At 39.0% G+C, this 19654-nt stretch overlaps 1 protein-coding gene across 4 annotated transcripts in view; it reads right to left on the bottom strand.

Moving 5' to 3' along the window:
- scube3 (signal peptide, CUB domain and EGF like domain containing 3) overlaps positions 1 to 19654 on the bottom strand; it is a 153611-nt gene that overhangs the window by 82645 nt on the left and 51312 nt on the right. For all 4 annotated transcript variants that reach the window (XM_008109716.3, XM_008109715.3, XM_008109718.3 and 1 more), the window contains exon 4: positions 4667 to 4801. In XM_008109716.3, the coding sequence (XP_008107923.1) occupies positions 4667 to 4801 (135 nt within the window). The remainder of the gene's footprint in view (positions 1 to 4666; positions 4802 to 19654) is intronic.

Raw genomic sequence — 19654 nt, 5'->3', positions numbered from 1 at the left:
TATGGGAATATGCCTACTAGATAACATTTATTTACTTATTTGTTTACCATATTTGTACCCCACCCTTCTCAACCCCAAGAGGGACTCAAAGCAGCTCACATATTGGCAACAATTCAATGCCTTAAAATAACATACAATTGGTAAGATTCTACATTAAAAACAAGAGAATTAAAACATCTAAATATAGTTACATCAAATCACATAATCCAAAATTGTAATCTAGGGCCATTCCAATTGTCATTGCACAGCTTCTACGTTCATTTATTGCACTGCCGTTATTCTCCAAAAGCTTGGTCCCATAGCCACGTTTTAACTTTCTTTCTGTAGACTAGAAGGGAAGGAGATGATTGTATATCCCTTGGGAGGGAGTTGCACAGCTGAGGGGCCACCACTAAGAAGGCCCTGTCTCTCGTCCCCACCAACCACACCTGTGAAAGAGGTGGAACTGAGAGCAGGGCCTCCCCCGAAGATCTTAATCTTCGTGATGGCTCATAGAGGGAGATAAGTTCGAACAGGTAAGCTGGGCTGGAACCATTTAGGGCTTAATAGGCTAAAGCCAGCCCTTTGAATTGTGCTCAGTAGCAGACTGGCAGCTAGTGGAGCTGACGCAACAGGGAGCTATATGTTCCCTGTACGCCGCTCCAGTGAGGAACCTGGCTGCTGCCCATTGGACCACTTGAAGCTTCTGAACAGTCTTCAAAGGCAAACCCACATAGAGTGTGCTGCAGTAGTCTATTTGGGATGTAACAAGAACGTGAATTACCATGGCCAAATTTGACTTCCCAAGGTATGGACACAAATGGTGCATAAGTTTTAATTGTGCAAATGCTCACCTGGCCACCGCCAAAACCTGAGGTTTTTGTGTTTTTGCGCCCCTAATGATGATGTGAGCCATTGTCATCTTCCCCCACCCCACCACAGAAAGGAAAGGAACAAAAGAGACAGTACACAATTTCTTGGGATGGAAAGGGCACCACTTTATTGATTACAGCTTTATTGCAATTTTGGCTTTGCATGGAGACCAGACAGAAATATCTCTACATTTTCTACATCTTTCAGAGCAATTCGATAGTATGCTTCAACTGGAAGTCCAAGACCTTGTTAATTTCAGGTAAGAAAAATAGAGTTCTATATTATGAAAAAAATCATATTCAGGTCCTGGAACAGATCCCTCATGTAATATCTTGCTGCCAGTTTCTTCCTTGCTTTTTCTTTTGAAGTAGATATAGAGTCATGACACCTTTAATTTATTAATTATTATGGTTCCCGTCCCCTTGATCTGGTCATGTAAGTGTTATTTATTGTTATAATTGTATTTTTTACTTTGTTTAATAATGTGTTATTATGTTGTTATGTAATGTTTGTGTTGCTTTTATGACTGTAAACCGCCCTGAGTCCCATCCGGGAGATAAGGCGGTATATAAATAAAGTTTTATTATTATTTATTATTATTACGATATATTGATATCTAACTAGGTAACTAAGTAATAATTGACACGATAGAAGGACAAAAATGGACTATGGCAAGGACGTGCCTCACTTCATCTGTATAGCCAGATAGTAGATATGAGTCCAATGTATATATGATGCAGTGGGTCTATCCTCTGAAGCAGCCACACCATCTGACTGACTGGATCAAATGTGCAGTTGCTGGAAGAAGAAGCGAGTTGCTGAACATACCAAAGCCCTCTCCTACCTAAGCTCTGTGTTACCAAGAAAAAAGATATCCCCAGCAAGCAGAGATAGGAGTTGTACAATCTTGAGAGTCAAGGTGAACCAAATAGTAAAGTCAAAGAGACTTCAAACAGACACCTATTGGCCAGCATAAGCAAAGGACCTTCAATCCTTCTATAAAGGCTGAAGGGGTAAAAAATGACTGTGTCGGCATTCTTAGCACAAAACAAAAGAGACTTTTCAATGGTTACTGAGAAAGTTAAATATAAAAATGAAAGAAAGGGAACTCTCTGATTATCAAACAGTATGGGCTGGATATGGAACTGGAATGCAGGAAATCAGGGATCAATCAATTCAAACTGCTTCGAATTGTATCAGTAGCCAGGTGCATCAATATTATGAGGGAACTCAAAAAGAAGAAAGCTACACAATAAACTGGGCTTTTTTTGAGGAGGGGAGCATGGATTGCGACAAAGAGAGACAACAAATCAAAACAGAGTCCTGTGACAGCTGCAGATAGCAAAAAATAGTGGCGAAAACAAGATCTTATTTCTTGGCTGTTTTTTTTACCTTTTCTGAAACTTTATTCCAAGCAATAGAAAACAAACACCAAGAAAGAAATGGCAAAACCAAGTCAACACAAGAAATGACAAGAAAAGACGAGTCGTGTGAGATGTTGTTCCTTCTATCTTTTATTTTGGTAAATCATTTGGGTTAGCTGCCTCTACTTGGCATTAGTGTTTCAGATGCTTTTGAAAGCAACCCGCAAGGTCCTTTGATGCCTGGATCAAAAAGCTTGCATGGTTTTGTTGCAGCTCCTTTAAATGACATCATAATCTTCAGCAAAATTTTAAGCAGCTTGTCTCCTTGACAGTTAACATAAAACACAGATGGATCTCTTCCTCACAAGACTGGTCTTCTTTCCCATTTGCATAGGAATTACATAGCATAGTGGTTACAAGTCTGAGCTAAATACTGGCAAGACTACCTCTAAGTATTTGTTGCTTAAGAAAACCCTATAAAATGCATGGGGTCACCATAGGTTGAAAGGCAAACTGAGGTGCACACATGCAAGGTCTTTCTGGACCTGGAGTTTTTCTCTCCATTCCTTGACTCTCATGTCCAGCTTTGACACCTGTCTTTGACCCTTTGCTCAACTCCTAGTTCCCAGGCTCATGTCTAACACTGACAGCTTTAACACCTAGTTTGACACTTTTGCCGTGGATTCCCTAGATGGCCTTAAAAGAGTCACTTTCTTTCAGTCTCAACTTCACCACCAGTAATATGGGAATAATGATAATAACACTGATCCTTCTTATAAGATTGTTTTAAATGTGAAAAACATGATGGTATGAAGTTCAACAAACATGCTAAATATCAAGAAGTATTTTAATTGAGATGCAACATAGAACAACTTTGTTAAACCATATTTAACTCTAAATTGTATAGGAACAGGTAACAATTTTCTATGTTTTTGTTCGGTTATGAACCAAAGGTAAGACTGGAGCCAAGAAATCAAGACTTAGCAAAGACATTATGAAGCAACTAGGTGAGACATCCAAGGGTAAAAATCTATCATTAAATACCCAAGTCAAAATAATCCACATTACATTTTTTTGTAATTTTTGTTTATGGAAGCATGTATGGAAAGGTGGACAATGAAAAGAGAATCAAACCCATTTGAAACATTGTGCCGAGGACAATGTTACCAATACTATGGACTGCCTAAACAATAAACAAATGGGTTCTAAAGTAAATCAAGTCTCAAAGGAAACCAAACTGACTAAAGTGAAGCTATTGCACTTTGGACATATTAGGAGACAACAATGGAAAAGACAATAATATCTGGTATAATGGAAGGCAGTAGGAAAAGAGATAGACTGCATTACAGATGGGTTGTTTCAATGAATGAAGCCACAACACCTTACAAGTTTAAACGTTTACAAGACTTGAACAGTGTATTTGATACATGCTGTTCATGGAGAATTCTCATTCAACAACAAAATCCATCAGACTTACCTTTTCTGCATTGGGAAAGCAATGCACTATAAATCTCTTATAAAATAGAAGAGACAATCATATTTAGATACCACAGTGATGGGTACAGAATAATGATGATTTCATGCCACTGATTTGCTATGTTGATAATGTTGAGTAAATATGTGCAGAATTGACCATGCAACTGCTTTTCACTGCCTCCAGGCTGCAATTTAACCATGTTCAGGAAAGAAGCACTAACAGCTGTGTTTAGTGAGGGTGGACTAATGTATGGTATATGAAAGTTGAATACCACAACAGGTACATGGTTGTTTATTAATCTATTAAATCGTTTATAGGCAGCTTTTTTGTCAACAACCTCTAACTAACAATGTAGTCAGTACTAATATTTACATATCGATTTCCAACACCTATTGCCCCAGACAAAAGAGCTTACACTTTACATAAAAAGCTTTGAATGATTTAGCAGCAGTTAACAGACTAACATGAGTCTGCAAATTAAGCTTTAATCAATTATATTTGTTGTAATATTCACACCAGTAGCCAAGAAAGAATAGGCAACATGTGGACTATGAAAAGCAAAAAATATTCAGAATTCCGTTCCAACTAAAGAACCGTACTCTGTTAGCAGGACTACAACCAGATGTTAACTTGAGGCGCTTCCAGAAAAAGGGCTTTGTGGATGACAGGTGATCTGAATCAGTATATTAAAAACGGTCATTCATATGGGAACCAGTACTGACCTACGTCTACACTAAATGACCACTGTTAGGCCAGGCAGATAATCAACATCACTCCATTCTATTGCAAGTCATAAATATCACTCACTGTTTAAAATTACACCAGAAAGTAGCCTCGCCCTATGATGAGATACAATAAACTTAAAGTCCTATATCACCCAGATAAATATTTATATATCTCTTTTTCTATCTCTAGACTGATTAAGAAAGCGAATGATACTGAGATCAGCAAATATTAAACCATAAAGACCAACCTTCTGGGCGCTGGATACAGGTGTGCTGGTTGTCACTTAAGAAAAAGCCATCCCGGCAGTGGCACTCGTAGCTTCCCATCATGTTGACACAGGTCTGCTGGCAGCCACCGTTCCCTTCTGCACACTCATCCACATCTGGTCCAGGAAGCAAAGGAGAGAATGAGAACAATCTGATGCTTATTGGTTGCTGTTATTTAAAATATTTATAAATAGCTTTTCTACCCACATCAAAGCAATGTACAATCCAAAACAAATGCAATAGTGCAACACAAAAGAATAAAAATTGGAATAAAAATTATTCAACAGAAGCCACAATAATATTAACATCCATCATATGCCTGGCAAAAAAGCAGTGCAGATTTGGATACCAGTCTAAAACTTCAGAAGGGATGGAGCCAATCTGACTTCTCTACAATTTCACTGGAATGCAGCTAAAGAAAAGACCCCATTTCATTCATCCACCCACCCACCTAAACACTCTACTGCAAACTAGAAACCCATCTAGTCAATTCAAGGTCATTGACATATGGACTCTAAAGTTCATGCCATACAAAAGTATGGTCACTTTGTTTTGCATCACATTTTCTGTACAACACAAGAACATCATAATACTGGAAGAGGCATATTACCTAAATGTTTTAGAACATCCCTATGTAAAAAAAAAAAAATTAAAAATACCAGCATGAGGGTAGAACTATGAAAACAAGAACAAACTGGATTTTAATACGATATTGTTCCATTATCCCCCTTCCCACCTCCCATTTCATAAACAAGGGTTGTTTCCACGATGGTGACATGGGTGGGGGGAATAACAAGAAAACAGGGGGAAATGGTTTTACTTCCTTGAAACCCCGCTCCCCACCCTCAGTAAAATGGACTCTCTTTCTCTGCCTAGCACCCCCTTTTGGCCTCCGCCCGGATAATCTAACAGTACCCTTACTACTAAAAAAGACCACTGGGCCAAGGACCTAGCCTCCAATCCAGCAGCATTACTGAGTACACTCCTTCATATATTTCCAGATAAAAAAATTATCTGGAGAAAAGTAAAGTGCCATATTTGGAGATCTCTGGAATAGAAAATAAATCTGTACTTGCTATATCTAACACTGGAGATTTTGCTTTCCATCAACATTAAGGCCCTGGTGATGTAGCAGATTAAACCGCTGAGCTGCTGAACTTGCTGACCAAAAGGTCAGCAGTTCGAATCCGGGGAGCAGGGTGACCTCCCACTGTTAGCCCCAGCTTCTGCCAATCTAGCAGTTCGAAAACATGCAAATGTGCGTAGATCAATAGGTACCACTCTGATGGGAAGGTAACGGTGCTCCATGCAGTCATGCCAGCCACATGAACTAGGAGGTGTCTATAAACAACATCAGATCTTTGGCTTAGAAATGGAGATGAGCACCAACCCCCAGAGTCGGACACAATTAGACCTAATGTCAGGGGGAAACCTTTTCCTTTACCTATCATCATTAATGTCATTCAAGATACAATCCCTCCTTCCATACACACTGCATCTATTGGTTCGTTCATTTTTATAGATCATTTACATTACACCATTCTTGGTCCATTTAAGTTTCAATGTCTTTTGAGTAATCAGAGCTGGAGTGTATCTACACTGTGCAGTAACAATAGTTCGGGAAGGTGATAAACTGCAGTTGCAGTAAGCAGGTGAAGTATTATTTCTAAATTAAACCAATCCTCTTTGGCAGTTCAGTCTATTTCATTGTCTCCTGTTGGAAAGGAGATAAAGAAGCTCTTTAAATTGTACCAGGGTACATTTCCAAAAGAGGATTATCCATTTCCAGTCTTAACACAAATCCCTTCATCTTAGCAAATTAGCACTGATTTGTCAGCAGACCATATATAAGAGACATCATCTCCCACCAGCCTTAACCAACATGGCCAGTACTGAGGGCTGGTGGATGAGGAAGTGCAACAACATCTGGGATGACACCAGAAGTTGCCCACTTTTGGTCTATGTATAAGTATACATGTACGTGCATACATAAACATTCACAGAAAATGTCAGACAGAGAGAAGACATATTTACACATAAAAATATTATAAAAGGGAAGTCCTAGTTGCTTTTTATTACAGAAAAATGAAAACACTTGAAGCTCCTTTTAGTAAATGCAAGAAGACAATATGCATGAATTGATTCTCCTCTCTCACACTTCCACTGAGTAATCTCAGCTGAGTCAGACACATGTATTTCTTATCTGCCAAAAATTCAATAAGGGCATTTGCTTTGAACAAAGCAACACTTAGCAGTAGGAAGCAACGGTGCCAAGATCAACAGCAGTAAGGCTGTTTTCAAATAAACTTTGTAACTTCTTTGATTGGTGGGTTAAAAAAGAGAGGATTTAAAACAAACCTGCTATGCACACTTTTTTCTAGTGTTGATTGCCAATCTCCAGACAGATATGCCTTAGTAGTCCTTGATCTACAAGAATCACTGGGTGCAAATTCAAGACAAGTATAGCACAGCATACAGTTTTGCTTCCTAGAATGCAATACTCTGAGTATTTAAAAGTGAACACTGGGCTTTGGATTTGGTGAGATGTTTATTTTTGAGAGAATGAACAAATCGTTAAGTTGGGCAGTTTTCAAAATCTACATCACAGATGCTTTCCCATTCTTCCTGGCTTTTTAAATAACTTAAAACTCAACAGATGTCTTTTTCCTGGAGCAGAGAAACTTGCAATCAGAACTTATTAACTCTAAGGTAACTCCAATGCCCCATCTGCTCTTCTGCTTTCTTGTCCTTTTTTCCATTTTGGTTTAACAAAATAAAGCCATAAGCATGACATATTACACATAAGCCTAAATGGAAAAGAGAGTGAAGTAGACCAATACAGTTACTTTTTGGATTGCAACTACAAGAATCTTGGTGATCATTCTGGTGATCATTTTCTGATGCCCTGGATATTAGGACGTGGAAAAAATGGCTTCAAACTGAGACCTGCAGAATGACAGCCAAAGCCTCTTCAATGTTTTCAGTAGATAACACAAACAGCAGCCTAAAAACATACTATGTAGTTGATGGGATATTCAATTATGATAAACCCATAAATACTTAAGAGTGCAATTTAATTATAGACAATCCTGTTTCAACAAAATACAAAGGAGTATATTATAATCCATGGCAAAGAAAAATTATCATATTAACTATCAACCTAACATAGGGCAACTAAAAGTAAGAGTACAAATAATCAACTATATGAACAATTCAAATACAATACCCTTTCTTAGTACAATTAACTAATCATCTAATTCCTAAACAGGTGTCCTATATGAATTAATTCTTCCTTACTTTCATTTAGCAAAATATATTAAAAGAGATCAGTTTTGCAAAATGATGTTCTGCAAGGTTACAACAAAATATCAGGTTCTCAACCTGTGGGTCCTCAAATGTTTTGGCCTTCAACTCCCAGAAATCCTAACAGCTGGTAAACTGGCTGGGATTTTTGGGAGTTGTAGGCCAAAACACCTGGGGACCCACAGGTTGAGAACCACTGAATTAAACCCTCTTTGCCATGCAGTTGTTAATGGGAAACTCAACCAATTTCAACTAAAGGTATTCTGAACAATACATGGGACCTTTCTTATTGTTTATTTCATTTATATTCTGCCATATCCCTCTCAGAAGGAAAGGAACAGACATCCTGGAGGTTTGGCTACTTTCTATGGGTTCTCCTCTCCCTTTGCATAGGAAGACTTGCCATGCGGATTATCTCGGGTCAAGCTGTTCCGGAAAGGAGAATGATATAATTACTCTGGCTACTCCTCATGCTAGAGGATTTTGGGGCCACCCATACTTTGTTCAAGGATTACATGAAAAAGTAAACAATGAAATAATCTGGTTATGATTTCATGTAGTTTATTCATATCTCCTGATAGATGATTAATATTCCATGATAATACATTCTTATGCATATGTTCTAACCCAGGCATGGGCAAACTTCGGCTCTCCAGGTGTTTTGGACTTCAACTCCCACAATTCCTAACAGCTGACAGGCTGTTAGGAATTGTTCTAACCTGCCAGTTCTAACCTCTCTAGCTCAGCATTCTGGTATCCTAATAACTATTGTTGCTGATTACAGTGTTGTTTTCTAATTCAGTGTTTCTCAAACTGTGCTTCTCCAGGTGTTTTGGACTTTGGCTCCCAGCAATCCTAGCCAGTTTACCAGCTGTTAGGAATTGTGGGGCTGAAGTCCAAAACATCTGAAAGATCACAGTCTGAGAAACTCTGTAAGGATCAAACAAATGCATTTTCGCAAAGTTATCTGCATTTAAATCCAATGTATCTCTCTGGAGCCACTTTTAGTACTTCAAGTATGTTGGTTGAAACATGCTGATGACTAGGTCAGAAGTTCAGCCTACTGGAAAAGGCTTTTGTATGTCTGATCTTTTGGAACACTGGTAGCCAGAATACACAGTTTCTCCCCTGAGTTATTATGGGCTGGATGAGTGGTTGGAGTGCTGAGGTGATGCCTTGAACTGAAGGAAGGTTCTTCCACTCAAGTTTTTTAATGTTCTGCATCAGAAAGCAAAAGAGAAAGGCAACCAACCTAATTTCTCAATACAGAAAGAGAAGGCAAGGGGCCCAGTGCCAAAGAAAACCTCCTGTGAACTCAAGCATTGCAAACTCAACAGCTAAATCGAAAGCTGAACCCCTTAGACATCAATGGTGAGGCCGTGGAGTAGACTCCGGAAAAGACAGAATAGCAGGTCAATGACAGCATGCAGAGAGAAGGAATTCCAGATCAAGCCCAAATACCTGAACAAATATCTAAGGGGCTAATTAAAACACACACATTGACGCATATGCACTAAGAAAAAACAAAGTGAAAATCAAAGTAATGCCATGCTTGGTCTCTTGCAGACAGATATTGCCACAGTCAATTGTTAAAATTTTGTTCTTAAACACAACAATTTTAGCAGTTGTTTAAACAGTTCCAGAAGCCTTCTGGCTTCAAAAGAAGACTGAAAGATCTGTCTCGACACAAAACAATGTAAACTGAAGAAGTTCCTCACTGATTTGTCTAACAATTTTTTTAAAATAGCAGCATGATATTTTGAAGTCTCATCACATGATATTTCGGATTTCAGATCATGATAATGAATGAACAACTGGGAATATACCTAACTAAGAGAGGAGAAATGCACAGAAATATGGAACATAGGGAAAAGTTATCTTTCCCTTTTCTGACAGCAAACTAAGGTAGCAAGGCCTAACAGTCCAAATTCAATACAGGTTGAGATCACATACTAGAAGATCTACTAGGCAAGAGGCACCCATAAACCTAGTCAGAAGACAACAATGGTGTTGATCAAATAGAATTCTATAAGGGATCCAGACAAATTAAGTGAGGGGGTCCAAAGCCCAAGTCGAACAACAGTCCTGCATTTGACACTAGTCAACTTCACTAATGAAAACTACCAAGCATGAATTAGGGATGTAAAAAAAAATATAAATTCCCAAGTTTAAAAAAAAATGAGATTTGGATATTCATGAGCCCCCATCAGGAAGAACAGCAGACCAATGAAAATCCCAAGCAGTTTTCTCCCTAAACTCAAGTGTTCTGAAGGAATTATTCTGCATAGAAAGACATGCATTTTTGTGGGTCAAAATCTTTGTTTTCTGCACAGAAAATAGTTTCTGACATGTGAAAACTTTTTTCTGCACATCAAACAACTTTTCACACACAAAAAACAATCAAAGTGTTTTTCCACACAGCAAATCCCCCCTGCAGGGTTTTCATAGAATCATAGAATCATAGAATAGTAGAGTTGGAAGAGACCTCATGGGCCATCTAGTCCAACCCCCCGCTAAGAAGCAGGAAATCGCATTCAAAGCACCCCCGACAGATAGCCATCCAGCCTCTGCTTAAAAGCCTCCAAAGAAGGAGCCTCCACCACAGTCTGGGGGAGAGAGTTCCACTGCCGAACAGACCTCACAGTCAGGAAGTTCTTCCTGATGTTCAGGTGGAATCTCCTTTCCTGTAGTTTGAAGCCATTGTTCCGTGTCCTAGTCTGCAGGGCAGCAGAAAACAAGTTTGCTCCCTCCTCCCTATGACTTCCCCTCACATATTTATACATGGCTATCATGTCTCCTCTCAGCCTTCTCTTCTGCAGGCTAAACATGCCCAGTTCTATAAGCCTCTCCTCATAGGGCTTGTTCTCCAGACCTTTGATCATTTTAGTTGCCCTCCTCTGGACGCATTCCAGCTTGTCAACATCTCCCTTCAACTGTGGTGCCCAGAATTGGACGCAGTATTCCAGGTGTGGTCTGACCAAGGCAGAATAGAGGAGGAGCATGACTTCCCTGGATCTAGAAGCTATTCCCCTATTGATGCAGGCCAAAATCCCATTGGCTTTCTTAGCAGCTGCATCACATTGTTGGCTCATGTTTAACTTGTTGTCCACAAGGACTCCAAGATCTTTTTCACATGTACTGCTGTCTAGCCAGGCGTCCCCCATTCTGTATCTTTGATTTCCATTTTTTTCTGCCGAAGTGAAGTATCTTGCATTTGTCCCTGTTGAACTTCATTTTGTTAGTTTCGGCCCATCTCTCTAGTCTGTCAAGATCGTTTTGAATTCTGCTCCTGTCTTCTGGAGTGTTAGCTATCCCTCCCAGTTTGGTGTCATCTGCAAACTTGATGATCGTGCCTTCTAACCCTTCGTCTAAGTCGTTAATAAAGATGTTGAACAGAACCGGGCCCAGGATGGAGCCCTGCGGCACTCCACTTGTGAGTTCTTTCCAAGATGAAGACGACGCATTGGTGAGCACCCTTTGGGTTCGTTTGCTTAGCCTATTACAGATCCACCTAACCGTAGTTTTGTCTAGCCCACATTTTATTAGTTTGTTTGCCAGAAGGTCGTGGGGGACTTTGTTTTGAGATACTCAAAGACATAATTTTTTGTCTTTACATGCAAGGATGAAAAAGTTTCATCCATAGCTAGGGCATTCCAAGTACTAAGCCAAATCTAGTCCAAGGGCAGACTAAATCACAAATTTCAAAACAGGCAAGGAATACAGGGAAGAATTGCCAAGATCAAGCTGTAAACATTGTTCTCGGCAACATGGCAGAACTAAAATGGAAGCTGTATGATTTAACTTCACTTCATTCATGAAGACTTCTTACTCACTAGAAATCCTCTAATCCTAACCAGGCCTCTTCTAAAAGTTAACACTTCTTCTGGTAGCCTTGAGGAAAGTTCGTAATTTCATTTGACATGATTTCTATGGATTGTGAGAAGGTACAACCACACTGAGTGCATTCAGACCAAAGCTCCTGGGTCCACAAAGGATACAAAAAAGTTCTTTACTATCCTCAATCTTGTGGAAAGGAGAGGGGCTTCAACTCATGGTCACAGATGAGAATCTCTAGCAGGTACATGAGAGATATTTCACTGAGATGGAAACAGTGAATGGGAGTCCTATTTTTTATTTAATAGCATTTTAAGACACAGCAATGAAAACCTTTCCTATTCACAAAAAGAGGTTAAGAGCACACACATAGCAGATACTCATTGCAAATATTTTTCAAACAACAAACATCAAGGGATAGGGCTGTCAGAGAATAGATGGGGCCAACAATGACAATTACAGTTTTGAGGAGGATAGCAACTGAAAAAGTCTCTCTTTACCAAACTGTTCCCTAGATCAGTCCCAGATAGTTGCAAGGTTAACATTTTGGTCCCATCTCTGCTACAAGTGTGAGATTCTAGGCAAAGTCTCATCTATAAACTAAATATCTGTAAAGGCCAATTTAAAAAAATCAATGTATTTGTCTTTGGGCAATAGAAGCTCCCACTGTTCAACTTCAACCTAGAAAATGTTCTCTGAGCAGATAATTTTCTGTCTCAGGCAACTGGTTTCAGTATCAGTTGAGATTGGTGCTGTCCTTCAGAAAAGGGAACCTCAAACTACAGTATGAGGTTGAACACAGGATATTGGCCAATGAAAACATACCGGAACATGTTTCAAATAGAGTTTTTTTGCTCAGGAATTTGTCCTTTCCTTGAAGTTCCATGCATATATCTCTAGCCAGATTAATCTATAGCAAGGTTACGTCAGAAAGCTCCAGCAAATCAGGGAAGTATTGTGTGTATGTGATTGTGTATGTGTGTTTTCTTGATGATATCCTCTCTGCCTTCCACAGGTCAAATCTCCTGCACACCAATAACTCTTTGTAAAACTCTCACTAATAAAGGAACAATTACTTCTTAATTTCAGCCCAAGACAAGACAAGACACTGGTTAAAACTAGTGGCTAAAATGACTATACACCTAATGCCTATTTTATTAAAGGCAACACAGACAAGAAAAAACTAAAGCCCCCATATTTGATTTGTACAGCTCAAATTCCAGCTGCGGTTCAAAAGGTCACTCAAAATCTTAAGAGGGATAAAGTGAGTGATGGTGCTGGAACTCAGTCTAGTAATAACTGTGTTCCAAGCATATACAAATCTCAGTAGAAGCAAGTCCTTAATATCCTGCTCTGTCATCAAGCTTATTCTTTCTGTCTCCCATATTACAGACGATGAAGGCATCAGACCAAAAACAGGAAGATATCTCCTTCCAAAGAGCTGAATGAAAAATATACTCTTCATGTTTATGGTTCCTGCATTGGTTGTAAACTCCAAAAGGCATTGGATGATTGCTGCAGTTCATTGCTACTAAAACATGGTGAAATAGTTCATCTTAAAATGATGTATGGCTTGGTTTTTTAATTTAAAAAAATCACATTTATGTACAAGGAGAAGTGACAGGTGTAGAGAGAATCAAGGAGGATAGTGTCTCAAAACCTGAGGAGGCTCTAACCAGGAGCACTTCAAATGAGGCAGTGCCGCTGGGCCAAACACTTCCCCGAGTTGTAGTTGGAATAATATCCTGATCTACAACCAATTAATTAATGGTCTTGGTAAGAAAATATCACTGTTGTTACTCAGCATCCCAGTCATCAACTGTGATTAAGCCATTAAGCCAAAGACAGAGGCTGATAGGAAATGGTTCATGTAACTCACCAGGAAAAAACATCCCAAAAATGGTAACAGTCTCTCAAGTCACCAGCTGTGTGAAATGTGGTTGTAGCACATTTGAGGAGAGCATTCATTCTGGCAAAGAGCTCAAAGTCAAGAAAAGACAAACAAGAAGGCATGCTTAAAGTAGCTGTGCCCACAGATACATAAGGTTCCAAGGAATCTTCATTTTGCAAACAGAATTGATCATTCAAGAAAGAAATTAATGGAAATTAATTTTTTCCTACTTCTGCACCCCACTAACTTTCTATTACATATATGTTCTATGTGACAGATGTGAAAAAGTCAACAAATATTTATATGGGGACATATGTTAGTCACTTGGAAAACAGTGCCTCCCTGACTCCAACTTAGTGGGGAAGGGATACTATGTTGTATCTCATATGTGAATCCCCCTTCTCTCCAGACAGCCATCAAGAGTGTGTAGCTACATGACATTCACCTGGCAAGATACTGGGCCACGTACACAGTTAAAATAGATGGGCTTAGATACTTTCAAAACAATTTACCAAAATTGCACAAGCAATTCATGGTAAGATACAAACATGTACAGGGGGTGCCACGACAGAAGAAATGTGTGTTTTGTTCCAATAGATGCCCACAGAAGAAGAGTGAACATTTAACATTTCCTCCCTGTTTGTAATGGGAAATGTTGTCCTCAAGAAGGAGTTAAGTCTAACAATGTCATCCACTCATCTCTTCACATTTATCTTAAAAGCATGTTTCATATAGAACCAAAAAGGGATAATGGTGTAATCTAAGTATATGGTTGACATTTAGCATTATTGCCCTCATTTTCTCTTCTTCTAAAAGTACTTTCAACATGGATCTAAGCTAATATTAAAAATCTGGATCTAAATTAATTTTAATAGATACTCTTCAATTAAGCCTCCTTTTAATGTGTTGTCGAAGGCTTTCATGGCCAGGATCACAGGGTTGTTGTATGTCTTTCGGGCTGTGTGGCCATGTTCCAGAAGTATTCTCTCCTGACGTTTCACCCACATCTATGGCAGGCATCCTCAGAGGCTGTGAGAGGCTCCCTTTTTTTTCTTTCCTTACCTACTTTCCTGAGCTTATCATATTATGAAAAAGAAAGGAATAGTAGCCTCCAGCTGGATAAACTAAAGACTGAATTATATATGCAAGGGATTGTTGTTGTTTTTTTTTAATGGAAAGCTTATATGACAATAGTCCTATAGTAACTTCACTAATAATTCATCTGCTTCCAGTAACTGAAATGAAATTTGTCCTATCTATTCTTCCCACCTCAAGATGATCTGAGAATAGCTCCATAACTGCATTTCCTCTTCTGCTGCTCTTCTATATTTACTTGACATAAATAGCAAACTTCCATAGTTCAAACCAATGGGATCTCTGGATCCATGGATTTCACCAACTATGAAATGGTGGTAACATGAACGCAAACACATTGAAGCTGAAGCACCCATACGGATATCACCATCATTTAACAATATAATTTATTTATTTACAACATTTTTATCCCGCCTTTCTCACCTGTAGGGACTCAAGGTGGCTTACAGGGTTGGCAAAATTCAATGCCCAAAAACAGAATTCAATAAAATCAAAAAGCAATTACGTCAATTAAATACTTAATAAAAACATTATACAAAATTTAAAACACATAAATACTTCAGTCCATTCATCCAAATGCCTCATACATAAACCTTAGTTTGGGCCATGTCAGATCATAATGCTTATTCGTTAAATGCTTGCGCACAGAGCCACGTCTTTACATTTTTCCTAAAGCTCAAGAGGGTCAGAGCCTGCCAAATGTTACTAGGAAACATGATTGCCCACTTTTTAGCATTTGCAAAGAATCGTAGAAGCCAACCCCGTTGTATCTGGAAGGCCCACTGTATCTGAAATATAAGCAACTCTAAAGAACATAAAGGGTAGAAGAGAACAGGAGGCTGCATGCTGGGGAAAATAATTTATATGGGGAGTTTGTTGCTATTGGTGTTACTGATGATGGTTATGATGATGCTGGATTTCATCTCAATTTTCAGCAACATGTACTAGCTGGTATCTGGGCAATTGGGATGGGTTTTTGAGACAGATGTTCAGGGGCTCAGTGAGGACCATGAACAGGAAGGGTCTCCAACAGGCCAATTCATTTTGAAGTGAAATAATGCACTTTCTCATTATTATTGAAATAAGGGGGTTCCACTTGAGATCTTTCAGTTAAGGCTCTTGTAGTACCAAATGTGGTAGAAATGCGAATATTTCCAGTACATTTTACACTTAGCTATTAAGAACCAGCATCTTTTGGTAGTTTGAGCATGAGACTATGGACTAAATAACATACAGGCTTCCCTCAATTTCAGGACACTTTAAAATGGAGCCCAATGGAAGTCATCAAATGATGCAAGACTACTTCCACGGTTTGCCGTGGGACTCTGGTTTTAAAGTGTCCAGAAACTGGCATTTATGGAGTCAGGTAGCTATCGACTCCAGACCTTTCAATTTGTGTGGAAGTGGAGAAAGACAGGTACTTGAAGATGTGATTGAAACTGTTGTCGGATGTCTCAGTTGTGTTTTATGAAGACAAATGGAGAGTGTGATTGCTGCTAAAACAGTAGGAGCAACATATTTGATGAGGGAGACAGCATTCCACCCCTCATGGGATGAGGCCCTACGACACTGTGGATCAGGGTTTGAATCCCTTCTCAGCTATGGAAACTGAGCAGGCCCCTTGGGCAAATCATGCTCTCTCAGAGAAAGGCAATGGCAAACCTTTTCTGAACCCTTTTTGAAATCTTGCTGAGAAATCCCTGTGATAGTGTCACCTTAGGTCACCATAGTTGGAAATGACTTGAAGACACACAGTAACTACAAATGTCATATTCTACCACTTTTAATAAGCTCCATGGAAGGATTTCCCTATTTCTTAACATAGAATGTACATTTACCAGTTGCACTGATATGGCAAACTTGCTTCCACAGCTAGAATAAATCAAAGGATGACTCTGAATCTCAGTCCTTTGTACCATATATTCAGCTGACCCCTTTTCTTCACAAAGCAGTCATGCTTGAAAATACATCACTAATGTGAATACATTCTTCACAACTGAGTCTCTGTGGTCATGCATCTGGATTAGGCAGAAGTGAAGAAAGCTAATGTGACTAGGGGGCAGGGGAGAAGTACAAGGAAGCCAAAAGACGGCTACCTCTGTTTTTATAAATTAGTGACAACGGGGTAGCTCATACATATAATCAGACAGCAGGGACATAAAGGCTCTCCAAAGAGAAGTTGAAAGTTTGCTTTGGCCTGGGATTTATTTTCACACTTTCCCCATGTATTATGGTTCTCACTGTATTTGCTATTAACTCATTTGTTTGGGCAGATGTGGGGCTCACCTCAGTGTATGCACAGCAGGAACCTGGGGCTTCTGCATCAGGAAAAAGGGCTGTTCTCTCCTCTCTTTTATGTTTTTCCCATTAATATTGCTAGGCCAGAAGGTCCAGGGGGACTAACGCCCACACATGGCAAGGCCAAAGAGGCAATTTGTGTCAGACATTTATATTGAACATGTTAAATGATCCTTGTGGGAAGTTGCTTTCAGTACAGATTATAACAATGTCTTTAAACCTCTAGGAATTTCAGTATTGACTCCCCTGTAAAGTGTCACAAAATGAGGTCAAAGATCTCAAATAGGAACCGCACATGGCCACACCCAAAACCAAGACCAGTGTTTTCTTAAAATCCTTATTTTTTGACCAAAGTTTCTGTTTACATTGTACTTGATGGTGAGAAGACAATAACTACATTTTAAAAATTCTAGTAATTATTTGATCTAGCATAATTTGCAAAATATATCAAACTGAAACACAGGTAGTTAAAGCATATCAACATAGTCATATGACAATAGAGAATCGTGAGACATTCAAATGCTTACATTCTAAAATCATGTTCTTAAAATCATATTCTAAAAGCAAGGCAAAACATAAAGGGCCATCTTAAGTATGCCACACTCATAAATTTCTTTTTGCACACTCTTCCTGCTCCTTCATATGTTTTCCCCACCTTAACCAATATGACATCACAACTTTCCTACCAATATTTCTTGGCAATTGGTGTATTTGATGTCACAGCCACGTCCTTTGTTATCAAGAAAAAAGATGAAGTAATATAAAACATGTCCTCATCTTGGTTCATCAGCTCTAAAGTTACATATTATTGGTAATTGAGGTTACTCCCTGATGATAAGGTAAGGTGGCAATGGTCAACCTCCCTATCAAAAATGAAAATAAGGACCACAGGCAGAGGAACAAAGTCTTTATTGCAGGAACAAAGGTGATGCAAAAAAGATAAGAACATAACAAATGCAGACTGGATCATAACATAACTGAATGGAAGGAGGTTCACAATAATATCTTCCGCTATTGTATAACCACCTATACCTCAAGTCTAAAATCTTTTCTTCCATAAAGGCCACATCCCAGAGAGGCATTTCAGGGAGGTCTATGAAGATTTCTGTATCGGTATATTAAGCAGAATGAAGCAGGGCTTGAACAATATACGCTTATGGAAGAAATTGGAGTAATTACTGAGGATGTTCTTGCAATGTATAAAGAACATGTGCTTATTATAACAAGAAATCCATCTTGGGTTAGGCAAAGAGACTGACAAATATGGTGGCCTAGATTTGACCACAAGGCCCCCCAAAGGTTGGCTCTCATGTGTGGAGAAAATAGTATATACTCGCTGCAGATATTGGAGTGGGAGCCCCCTGGTAGTTCTTTTCCCCAGACAAAGCAAACTAATTTCTTGAAAAAGTGGGAAGTGACCTCAACAGTTAAGAAGGATACAAAAGATCTGAGTACATAGACCAAAGAAAGATACAGAGGGAGATAAACTGCAGTAATTATCTGCCTCCCCTCTTCCACTAATCACTTTATACAAGCATTGATGCCTCTTTGCTTCCAACAGAGAGCTCAAGAAATTTTCCATCTGTGAATGTCCTTCTATTCACTTATCTTAGGTCTAATCTTTTTTCTTTATTTGTGTAAAGTCAAATGGGGAGAAGGTTTGTCTTTCAGCTATTCTGTCTTGCATTTCAATAAGGATGCAATCTCATGCAGATGTACTTTCAAGTCCTACTAGATATTGTAGCCTAAGTCTATTGTGAGTTTCAACTACAGTAGATCTATTGAAGCAATAGAAACTTGCTAAGTCAACGTTTATGTAAGCACCATTGGGTCGGTGCTCTGTTCTAACTGGGATAGAGAAAGGATGATCTTATTATCGATATATAGCCAATCTCAACAAGTTCATACTTACTGATGTGTTTTTGTACCAGGATCAAAAATTAAACTAATGGTGCCGAATAAACAATGTTTGTATTGAAAGAATAATCCTAAAGAACTATCATGTTGTCTCTATCACTCCAACAAGTCACAGTATATGTAGGGGAGCCCAACCCACAATTTAAGGTGGGTTAAACCATAAGCATTTGAGTCTATCCTGAGAAGTAGTGCCTAGAATGACTTGGTGACAGAAGTGTTGCGAAATAAAAATATATCCTGTTGGCCAAACACTGAATTCAGCAGCATTCACACAGATACATCAAGGGATAAAGCTAGCTATATCCTGCCAGTTCAACACAAAGACTGCCAGCCCACCTAATATGGGTAGACTACTAGATACCTTCCAATAGAACAGAATGAATTCAGTAGCAAGCATGCTGTCTTGAGACTGGACTTCCCTTTTATTTCAAAGTCATGGACATGCAATGGTGATCTATGGCTTCCACCACTGCTATGTATTTCACTCTGTTAACTTGACAAATACTTCCTTGTTTTTCTTTCCATCTCAGGGGAACCCTTTAATGAAAGCTCTTATGGTCTCAACACAAAAAGAAGAACTTCTGTAGCTGAATATTACATCGTCAGGCATGGATTTACTGCTGTGCTGCCT

This window comes from Anolis carolinensis, chromosome 4, assembly GCF_035594765.1.
Source record: "Anolis carolinensis isolate JA03-04 chromosome 4, rAnoCar3.1.pri, whole genome shotgun sequence".
NCBI lineage: Eukaryota > Metazoa > Chordata > Lepidosauria > Squamata > Dactyloidae > Anolis > Anolis carolinensis.
Note: the sequence above shows the minus strand (reverse complement) of the source record. Positions and strands in the feature narration are given on the sequence as shown.